The sequence below is a fragment of the Rhinopithecus bieti genome, unplaced genomic scaffold, assembly GCF_001698545.2.
Source record: "Rhinopithecus bieti isolate Rb0 unplaced genomic scaffold, ASM169854v2 scaffold_17861, whole genome shotgun sequence".
NCBI lineage: Eukaryota > Metazoa > Chordata > Mammalia > Primates > Cercopithecidae > Rhinopithecus > Rhinopithecus bieti.
The window spans coordinates 65,670-77,833 of NW_016809830.1; the positions used below are offsets into that span (position 1 = coordinate 65,670).

The 12,164-nt window shown below is 34.8% G+C and overlaps 1 protein-coding gene across 5 annotated transcripts in view; it reads right to left on the minus strand.

Annotated features, from left to right (window-relative positions):
• POLR3G (RNA polymerase III subunit G) overlaps positions 1-12,164 on the minus strand; it is a 39,869-nt gene that overhangs the window by 9,727 nt on the left and 17,978 nt on the right. For 3 of the 5 annotated variants that reach the window (XM_017890512.1, XM_017890511.1, XM_017890510.1), the window contains exons 4-6: positions 8,278-8,334; positions 6,310-6,360; positions 2,047-2,129 (exon numbers count right to left, since the gene is read on the minus strand). In XM_017890512.1, the coding sequence (XP_017746001.1) occupies positions 2,047-2,129; positions 6,310-6,360; positions 8,278-8,334 (191 nt within the window). The remainder of the gene's footprint in view (positions 1-2,046; positions 2,130-6,309; positions 6,361-8,277; positions 8,335-12,164) is intronic. The other 2 variants (XM_017890513.1, XM_017890514.1) reach the window with 1 other exon arrangement.

Here is a 12,164-nt window from a genome sequence, read left to right on the forward strand (position 1 = left end):
ACTTTTAATAAAACTGATCTCAAAGTCACATACATTGTCTCACTGCTTCATTCCTTTTGCATTAAGCTACTAGTTTCAGCTCTTCTACTTACTAGTCTCTATTTTCTCTCCTGTTGAGATTTAACCATCTAACCTTACTACTTTACAGATTTAAGAATAAAATGAATACTATAAAGACACTGAAAACAGTGTTCAATTATGGACAGAGAGCAGTTCTTCTGGTTTAAATATTATACAGCCTTACAGGCACCATACAGAGCCTCCTGTTATGCAGAAAAAAGAAACCTCAGATATTAGTTTACCACTAATTACTCACACATTAATCATGAGATTTGAATGTATGTCACTCCCTATCCATCCATTAATGTTCTATTATAAAAAAATTTGGAACTGCTTTTGCTGAAAAAATCAGCAATAAGAGAGTCATCTGGGAACAATTTTTGTTCTACTAAACTCATTGGTATTTCTAGATTTAAATTTCCAGTTTTGCCAGTGTGTGTCCTGAAAAAGGTGTTTAAATGTAGAGAATATGGAAACACAATTTGTTACCAGGAGAAACCACACCCAGAGGTCCAGATCAATCTTCCTTACAGCACATGTCATCTTAGCAAGTTTTCTCCAGGAAGCTTTAAGCATAGCCAGAACCTGAGTTCAATCAATACAAACTGGCTAGAACTGCAATCCCATCATTCCAGTATAGTTAAACCTGACAGTTATCACTGCTCCTTCGTCAGTACTCTGGCTTTATTTTTCAGACATGTTATCTCTAACTCAAGTACTGGTCAAATAATAAAATAAAAATATGAGTTTCCACTACCAAGTAGCTGTGCCTACTTGGCCAGGCAAGTAAAAAATTTAAAGCCTTGACTTCCTCATCTGTAAAGAAGGAATAATACCCACCTCTCCTTGTTGTTATGAACTTTTATGAACATAACATATGTAAAGAGCTCATCAAGGAGGCTGGCACAGAATAAGTTTCAATAAAGTGTTAGCTGTTACTGTCATCATCATCATCAAAGCAAGACAATGCATGCACTGATAATGGTAGTTAATTGGTATAATCTTCATAAAGAGCAATGTAACAATAGCTATCCATTTCATACAGTGCACATAAGTACTGACCAAATACTTGTAGAAAGCCACCCTACATATGTGAAATGACATACTTAACATGAATTCATTGCAGCATTGTTAATAACAGCAAAACACTAGATGAAATATAATGTCTGTATGTCCAATTATGTAGGACATTAATTAAATAAATTACAGTTCATTTTTATAGTGCAGCCAAAAAAAAGAAAAGGATGAGGTAACTCTACAGAGACTGATATGGAACCACATCCAAGGTATTTTGTTAAGTGATAAAATGAAAATGCAGAATGTAATATGCTACCTCTGTCTTTAAAAAGAAAAAAAAACCTTGTATTTGCTATGTATGAAATACTTCTGAAAAATACATATAAGAAACTAGTAACATTGGTTGTCTATAGGAAGGGAACTGGATGACTAGGGAAAGGAATAGGAGGGAAAATTTTCAGTGTTTTAACCTTCTGAATCTTACATTTTATTTGTGAAATATTTAGATAAAGAAGGCTATAAAAATAAGTTCTATAAAATACAGTTTTCCCTCAATATTCAATACTTAACATAAGACCAAAAAAGCATTAAACAGTACATATTAACCAACAGGAGGAAAATGAGAGGTTTTAAAAGAATTACATATGTAACTCTTTGTAAAACTTTTCATGTTTCTCTCCCCTGCATGATTCAAATACAAGCCGAAAGGGGATACAGTGAAAAGAAAGAGGTGACAGAAGATGAGGTAAGTGGCCAGGCAAGTACTAACAAAGGACAGGACAGACCCTCCATATCTCCCAGCCCACAAAGTTCAAACCTTCCCAGTTACCTTATACGCTGGGTTCGCTTCTGCCAAATTTACATTATTAAAAAGTAAGAGAATGCTGAAAGGTTGAAACAAGAAAGCAAAAGGAGGTAGGATCTTTTACATTCTTTCAGTTCACTTGTATAGTAAGAAGAAAACCTTACCTCAATTTTTTTCAACACATCTGCAGTATTAGTGAGTGATGTGCCTTTCCCTGCGTCTTTTGCCTTTTTGGGTTTTGGGCCTGCTGAAGTAAAACCACCAGTTAACACATTTTTCTGCAACTGCAACTGTGTATTGTATTTCCTTGTCCTTGCGTATGCTATCCAGCATTGTGCTACTGCATCCTAGGCAGTCACATAGTTTCCAGAGTAAATTAATTTTCTCAAAGAATAAACAAATCACACCTCACCAATTTTCCAATGATGAGGAATAAATGATGATCACTTAATAGGATTTTTCTTTTTTTAAGACTGAAGTATATTTTTTACTAGTACTGAAAATTGGTACTGGCAATTAATATCATTAGGGCCAAAACTGCTAAAATGTTGCCTCATAGACAAGTACCAAGAGTATAGTGAAAGGCTCCCACAAATCCACCTGCACTGGCTTCTCCTTCACTGATAAGTATACTTCATTCTAACCAGAGGAACCTTACCAGGTGTGCAAAATAAAAAGGAAGTGCAGGATAAATATTCTTTTCGGCTTTAAAGTCAACTACAGATGTGTGATGCTCTAGGACATGACCAGTGTCATTCAGGCACAAGTATTTTATTATGAAAATAATATACTTGCCCAATAAAAACCAACAGTATAAAAGACAGAAGATAAATTGCCATATCTCAAAATTCTGCATTCAAGCCAAATATGATTATATGCTGTATCTTTAAAGTAAAATAAAAATATGTCTGCCTTAAATACATATGTGCAAAAAATGTAAATTGTGTATGTACTTCAAATATGTGCATTTGCCAATGGTGAAAGAGATGACAGTGCAACACACAAGTATCTTTGCAATAAAGATTACAATAGTTAAACTGAATACACTCATCATATGAATCTGAAAATTCAAAAGCATGTAAGTGAAATAAAATGTTGTAATGGCTTTGGGCTACATAATTTCTTTTTTCTACTCCTATCAAAAATATTGCATTTTGAGGCTATTCTGAAAGTGCAGGGTGTAGAGAACTATTTCACATATAAATTCTGCCAGTTAGTTACCAAAGCAATATGATAAGCTACAAAATCGTCCCATTGTGGTCAGAGAGTATTACAGTTCTTTTCCAAAATAAAACTAAACACTTAGAAATTACTTTGTAAGAGGAAAATGTGGCTCAGGAAGATGTAATTTTGTTAAAGATTAACATTTAACCTACAAAAGAAAATTTTTAGATTGTGGTAGATGACCCATAACTGATGGAATTACAATTTACTGTGTTATACTGAATTGCCCCTCAGGGAATTACTGAGCTCAGAGCTCCCAAACATATGCATTAGTGAGGTTCCTCAAACAAAAGTAGTAGTTAAATTTAATGATGGGTAACTTTCTCTGACCCCCTTGAGGGCAAAGACTGTTTAATATGAACTGTAACAAATAAAATATAGCATCACTTATGAACAAGATCTCAATAAATATTATAATATTAATGCCAAAACACATTAGCTAAGAATGTATTCTACTTACATCATGAAGTCTTTTTCTAAGAACTTTTTTTATCAAATTATTTAATTTCATAACATAAACCTTTGTTAAAGGGATACTAGAGAATATGGTCAGGTAAGTAAACTAATTTTTTTTCCCATCTTTGACCAAGTATCTGCATATATTTGAATAGTTTCTTTTAACACATGGCAGTAGCTGGTTCTTCAAGAAACACCTGTTTTCAGCCTTTGACTCTACTGTTATTACTGTTTACTTCTATGTAAATCAATGGAGGACATCTTAACAAAAAGAAGAGTCCAAGCCTATCAGAAACAAGACATAAAAATTACACAATATGTAACAAAAAAATACTAGAGCAACATGAGAAACAAAGTTTCATTGTTGCTTTGTTTATTAACAAATGGAAATCCTGATACATTGGGAGCTTTTACTAATGATTAATTTGGGTATAGAATCCCAGGGATGACATATTTGAAAACGTTAACTCCTCCAAAATGAACACATTCTTTTCAGCTTTAAAGTCAACTACAGATGTGTGATCCTCTAGGACATGACCAGTATCATTCATGCACAGGTATTTTATTATGAAAATAATATATTTGCCCAATAAAAACCAACAGTATAAAAGACAGAATATAAATTGTCATATTTCAAAATATTCTACATGCAAGCTAAATATGATTATATACTGTATCTTTAAAATAAAATAAAAATACACGTGCAAAAAATGTAAATTGTGTATGTACTTCAAATATGTGCATTGTATTGTATGTCAATTATATCTCAATAAAGGTGTTAAAAAGGGGAATGGGAATTCCTTCTCTTCTCTTCTGTTAGTTGATAACCCCACTGTTCTTAACCTCGCTGGCTACCTTCCTTTTTCACTCTTCACTCTTCATAGCAAAATTCTAAGAAGACTCATGTATGCTAGCTGTCTCCATTTCCTAAGCTCCATTTACCGGTTAAGCCATTCCAATGTGGATTCTACCTCTGCGAATCTTTCAAAAAGCTCTCACTGAGGTCACCAATAACTGACACGTCAAAAATGAGCGAACATTTTCCTGTCTTCATCCTATTTGACCTCTTAGCAGCAATGTCTAACATCTTTTAACATTGTTGACCACCTTCCGAAATACCAGACTATCTTGTGTAACCCTGCTCTCCTGGTTCTCCTCCTCCCTCTCTCTTTCCAGTTTCCTTCTTTGCCAGTCAGTCTCCTCTACCAGCCCATTAAATGTTGGCATTCCTATAAGCTCAGGTTTAGGCCCTCCTTTCTTCTAATTATCTAATTCTGCCCTAGACCATCTCACCCTTTCTTTTGGTCTCAATGATCGTATCTCTGATAATGACTACAGTCTCCATTTTGAGGTCCATTCCCCTGTGTCCAACAATATATTTAACATTTCTATTTGTATATTTCAAAGGAACCATAAGTAACACTTTTGAACTGAACTTCTGATTTTCTCTCACAAACCTATTATTTCCCTATTTCCTCTCCCACAACTGTGTCTCAGTAAACTCCTACTCATCCTTCAATCTCAACTCCAATTCCATTTCCTCAAAGAACCCTTCCCAATGAGGACAGTGTGTTTTTGTTTAATGATTTTACCGCATTTGACTACAAGCTCCATGAGGGCAAGGATGATTCCCACTTTGCTCAGTTTTATTCCTGTCAACACAATGTCTGGCAATAATAGATACCTATTTACTGAATGAAATTACTAAAGGAAAACAAACTGCAAACATTCACTTTGGCATTCTTCTATACAACATAAAGCTCTGTTTTATTGGTTTCCCAATTTTAAAATGTTTTAGTAATGATTCATAATGTAGCCAGTATAATAAAAAATCTGCAATTATGCCAATGAAAAAGTCCACAGTAATTGAAGAGTCTTTCTTAGCATCTCCAGAATTCCACAACTAAAGGAAAATCCTAAGTGAATAAATACAGAAAACCAAATATTGCATGTTCTCACTTATAAGTGGGTGCTAAACACTGAGCACACATGGACATAAACATGGGAACAATAGACACAGTGAACTACTGAAGTTGGGAGGGGAGGACGGAGTGGAGTGGGTTAACTACCTATTAGGTAGTACACTCACTACCTGGTGCAATATACCAATGTAACAAACTTGCACATGTACCCCTGTATGTAAAATAAACACTGAAATTTTAAAAGATATAAAATTTAAAATTAAAAAATAAGACACACACAAAGAAAAGGCAACAACTAAGAAAAAAAACACCCAAAAGATAAACAAAAAAAACCAAGCTTTAGCAAAATAGTTACAATGCATTTTTATATATACAGGGGGACAGAGAGAGGGAGACAGAGAGTCAGGGTCTTATAGAGTGTCAAGGTCTTGCTCTGTCTTCCAGGCTTAAGTGCAGTGGTGCAATTTGGGTTAACTGCAGCCTCTGCCTCTTCGGCTCAAGTGATCCTCCCACCTTAGCCTCCCAAGTAGCTGGGACTACAGGTGCATGCCACCACACTTGGCTAATATTTGTTTTAACTTTATGTAGAGACAAGTTCTCACTATGTTGCCCAGGCTGGTCTCAAACTCCTGGGCTCAAGTGATCCTCCCACCTCAGCCTCCCAAAGTGCTGAGATTACAGGCATGAGCCCCCTTGCCTGGCACAAAATACTTTAAGAAAAGCATTAAGAACAGTGAGTATAATTTTGGGTTGACAAGTCCATATTAACAGAATGTAAGAAATGACCTTCTCCTACCTGAATTACTATTATATTAGTGAATGTACCTTTTTTACATTTATTTCTTGGCATCATCTCTCCTGGAAGTCTTCTCCAATCTGTACATAAAATAAAAAATAAAAAAATTGCAGTTTCCTTTAGGAATTAGTGGCATTGAATATAACTACGTGAAGGACACAATAGTTGTCCAGGAAATGACAATAAAGTGCCTTAGTATCTGACTTTACAAATTTAGCTTGAAACATAAAAAAAACAAAATCCAAATATAACAGACAATGATATATTTTCTCCTATAAAGAAAAGTTTATTACAATAGCTCTGAAACAGTGCTATAAAATTTTTTGGGAAGAAAATCTTATGGTAATTATTTGTGGGTGCTGGAATTATGACAGTTTTTCTTAAGTATTATTTATATTTATTTATTTGACTACTTTGTATTTCATAAGTTTTCTGTAGTTGATATATTCTGTAGTTGATATATTTCTTATGCAACAAATTTTTTTTTCAAAAGTATGTTACCACAATCCCAACACATGCAAAATGAAATAAACAATTCTAACATCTGAAAACTTTAAAATTAAAAATATAAATAGCTGTCAAAAATAAATTTCCTCCAATAAATACTTTTGCTTGTATCAGTTAAATAATTCCTCTAATGTGTCACTTTCTTTTCATTTTAAGCATAGAGTTAAATAGAAAATTGAAGCAACATAAAAGTTGATTTAAAATACTGCCTGCTAATAAAGAAATTTTGGAGCATTTTATAAAGCATTTAAATCTCAAGTCATTTTACCTGAAAATAAATTTTGCTTTGAATATATTTTAGTTTTTGTAAACTATTCATTTTAGATCATGACGGGAATATGTAAACAGAATCATTTGAGAGATGAATACTAATGAAACGGAAGAAATGCGAGACCTAAGTTGTGTCCGACCTTACCAACACTGAAAAGATAGTACTATAATCTGTGAAAACGATAATGCTGTTAATGCCATTTATGTTTTTACATAAGGGCAGTTTCCATAAAAGACCAAGGACAGAGACATAAAAAGAATGTGAATTAAAATGAGAAGACCTGGGTTCTAACAGTAATGGCACATGGCCTGGCAGGTCACTTTATTTCTATGACAACTGTTTTTATTTGCAAAATGAATGAGTGGGATGAGATCTCCTTTACGGCCCCTTCCAACTTGTCCATACCCAAGGTAAAGCTTCTTTTTAGATATAGTTCTTTTGAAAAAGAAACCTAACAACTAAAACTAGTCTGCTTAAAAGAAAGGAAGATCCATGAGCTTGGCTTACAATACCTTTAAAACAAGATTTTTTTTTTCTCTTCAAATACTCTAAAATTGCTCAGGAGCACAGTATTTGTGCTTCTTGGTACTACAAATTACAATTGTGATTGTGGCTAATTAAATTGGAAAATCCAAATGGTTTGTTTGGCCTGTCCTATTTTTATAAAAAATATATTTTAAGGGCCGGGCACAGTGGCTCACGCCTGTAAATACCAGCACTTTGGGAGGCCAAAGTGGGCAGATTACAAGGTCAGGAGATCAAGACCATCCTGGCTAACACAGTGAAACCCCGTCTCTACTAAAAATACAAAAAATTAGCCAGGCGTGGTGGCAGCCGCCTATAGTCCCAGCTACTCGGGAAGCTGAGGCAGGACAATGGGCATGAACCCTGGAGGTGGAGCTTGCACTGAGCCAAGATTGCACCACTGCACTCCAGCCTGGCCAACAGAGCGAGACTCCGTCTCAAAACAAAACAAAACAAACAAACATATATATATATATTTTAAGAACTTCCACAAAAGCACTTCAACTCTTCCTTGTTTTAGCATAAAAATCTTTTCACCTTAGTTTCTAACAGATTTATATTACTAATTAATCACAATAAAAGAACCAGACTCAATTTTCCTATGGTAAAATAGAAAACATAGCCTAAAAAAAAAATATGAGGTGAGAGAGACAGCCTTTAAAAATTGTTTCCATATTGTGCGTTTTGCAGTTACCTGGTATCCATTCTTCCTTGTATACCTTCATGTATCTTTTACTATACCTTTCAATATCTAGGAGAAAAAAAGAATAAAGAACTCATTAGGAAAATCAAAAGTAACCCTGAACTTAAGCCATTTCTTTAAGATAACTGAACACAAGAGACAACATTTTTTATTTCACATGCAGGGAGTTTCCTGTATTTGTACATAAGAGAACGGGAAAAAGGGTAAGGGTAGGCAAGGTTGGACTTGGCGAGGGGTTACCAATGTGAGGCATAAATGAGTAAGCTGCAAGCCCTACATGCCAACTGCTGAAAAATCTGCAGGGATCCTCTGAGCTTGCCAAAACCAGTAAAGCCATAACTGTGGCTCCTGCTTCAGACTGGTCCACCTTATCACAAGAAACACCCTTAAGGAGGGCACAAACTCTTTCCTAGCAGCACAAGTTGGAAAGCAACACTATCACACAAAAGCCTGAAGCCATGTTCATCATAAAAAGTAGTTCAGGAGTTAGTCATGAAAAGCGAAAGGTAATACTAAAGATGAATAGATAAAAATTAGGGACCAAATACGTACTGATTTTTCTTCTGTGTCAAAATATGCTTCCAAATAATACAACCACGTATGACAGAAAGGTAACTAAAATAAGCAATAGATCAGAGACCAAGAGATCAGGTTTTTCTAGGTATTTTAACTGCTTGACTTCAGGTCAAATGTTTTAACCAATCCTGCCAAGTTTTTCATCTGTAAAACGAAGTCAGCACAAATGAGAGATTCCTAGCATTTGTAACACAACGACTTCTTTTTAAGAATTTTCTCCAAAACAGATTCCATATTTTAAATAATTTTAACCTTCAGTATACCAGAAAAAAATAATTTTAGTCTTTTCCTCTGGGTACAATAGACCATTTTTTGTATTTTAAAATATTTTTAGGTTAATTTCAAATAATGAAATACAGAGAATAAATAAGATAACAGCTAAAAGAATAGCTATTGAAAACTAATCATTGGAACTCAATTAAAAAGGGGTAAAGGATTTGAATAGACATTTCTCTAAAGAAGATACAAAAATGGACAAAAAGCATGAAAAGATGTCCAACATCACTAATCATTACGGAAATTCAAATCAAAACTACAATGAGATACTGTGTTACAACCACTAGGATGGCTAGGATCAAAAAAACAATAAGAAACATTGGCAAGGATATGGAGAAATTTGAACCTTCATATATTATTGATGGGAATGTAAAACGGTACACCCACTTTAGAAAACAGTTTGGCAGTTCCTCCATATGTGAAATACAGAGTTACCATATGATCCTATGTGCATACCCAACAGAAATGAAAACAAACGTTCACACAAAACATGTACATGAATGTTCATGACAGGATAACTTATGTAATCCCGAAAGTGAACTGACCCAAATGCCCATCGAGTGATGAGTGGATAAACAAAATGTGGCATATATCCATACAGTGGGATGTTAGCCATAAAAAGGAATGAAGCACTCATATGTACTAAGCCATGAATGAACCTTGAAAACATTATGGCAAGTCAAAGAAGCCAGTCACAAAAAGACACATATTACAGGATTCCACTTATATGAGATGGTCAGAACAGATAAGTCTCCAGAGACAGAAAGCAGATTTCTGGCGCCACGGGTTGGAAGGAGGGAAGAGTAGGGACTGACTACTAAAGGTTACAGAATTTCTTTTCCGGATGACGAAAAGCTTCTAAAAAATTAGATAGTGGCTGGGCATAGTGGCTCACACCTGTAATCCCAGAGCGACTGGGCGCAGTGGCTCACACCTATAATCCCAGCACTTTGAGAGGCTGGGGCAGGTAGATTACTTGAGGTCAGGAGTTCAAGACCAGCTGGGCCAACATGGTAAAACGCCATCTGTACTAAAAATACAAAAAAATTTAGCCAGGTGTGGTGGCGTGTGCCTGTAATCCCAGGTACTGAGATTACAGGTACTGAGATTGAGGCAAGAGAATCACTTGAATCCAGGAGGCGGAAGTTGCAGTGAACCGAGATCATGCCACTGCATTCTAGCCTGGGTAACAGAGGAAGACTCTGTCTCAAAACAAACAAAAATTAAACAGTGGTGTTGGCTGCATAGCTCTGTAGCTATATTAAAAGTCACTGAATTGTATACTTCAAGAAGTAAATTTACACATGTGGATTATGTCTCAGTAAAGCTGTTACTTAAAAATCATAAAACTAGGCCCAACACAGTGGCTCAGGATGTAAACCCAGCACTTTGGGAGGCCAAGGCATGTGGATTTAGTCCAGGAGTTTGAGACCAGCCTGAGCAATATGGTGAAACCCCATCTCTACAAAAAATACAAAAATTAGCCGGGCATGGTAGCTCATGCCAGTGATTCCAGCTACTTGGGAGGCTGTGGTGGAAGGATCGCTTGAGCCTGGGAGGTAGAGGCTGCAGTGAGCTGAGATTATGCCACTGCATTCCAGCCTGGGTGACAGAACAAGATCCTGTCTCAAATAAAAATAAATAAATAAAGCTATTGGAGATTTTACTAAGCAATTAACTATAGCAAATCCAAATTTATATTACATGTTTTACTGGTTTTGAAGTTAAATTTAACCAAAATGGGCAAAGTCATTTGAATGCAGTTTTCTGTGCATCAGCTGCCACACACAAACCTAGAATATATGCCTTCTGTATTTCCTGATCCCAGATTCCAAATGCATCTTTAATAGGTTCTAACTTATCATTTCTTCTGGTTCTTTTTCTCATACGTGTGTCATCTAAATAATTTCAGATTACAAATGCTTATCACTACTTCCAAGCCTTCCTGTACTTACATATCTAAAATACAATACTTTAAAAAACTTTCATGTCTCATACTTCTATTGAAGAGAGGATGGCCCAGCCATCTTCTTTGCTCTATACTTGCAAAGTATTTTCATTATTAAATTTATAATCACCAATTAACATGATCAATCCAAAAAACAATCTAGCTTATCACTACTTCCAAGTCTTCCTGTACTTACATATCTAAAATGCAATACTTTAAAAAACTTTCATGTCTCATACTTCTATTGAAGAGAGGATGGCCCAGCCATCTTCTTTGCTCTATACTTGCAAAATATTTTCATTATTATATTTATAATCACCAATTAACATGATCAATCCAAAAAACAATTTCATGTCTATATAATCAATTTCCTTTCGATCATTTTTGTCTCTGCCTTTATGTTCAGCATTTGCCAGTTACAAAACACATCAAATTAATTTTGGTGCATAAATATCATAAAACAAAACAAAAACGATCACCTCATTTTAGCAAATGGGATATTCCAGGTTTTGATACAAAGTATTACACGATGAGGTCTTTTCACAGATTGACTGTACAAGGCCACCATAATTCCTTTTAATTCTTGGAGATAGTGTTTACTCATCGATTCTTGAATTTGAGAAAATTCACTGAAGACAATGTCATCTGAAGACTCAGTCTGAGATTTTGCTTATACAATCAATTTCATCATCATCATTAGCATCCAGAGAGCTATCTATCTCTTTGCATTTGTCTTCTGATTCATCTAAGAACTGTGGAACATGTTTTACTGTCAATTTTGGACATTATGAACAGAAAATTAAAAAATTTTGAAATTTTCAATTGTATTAAATGAAAATTAAAACAGAGCAACTACAAATATGAGGCTTTCTGAAGACTTTATGTCTTCTTAAAAAACAGATATAATACTTTGGATAATGCAACAGGAAAACTATATGATGACATAATAGTGATAATTTATTTCAATTGCACAGTCAATTCCATCATTCTCCCATTTTTTATATTTATTCTTTTTTTCAGCATAGTTGGGGAATGTCTGATGAATAATGATAAGGTAATACCTATGATGATGAAATAG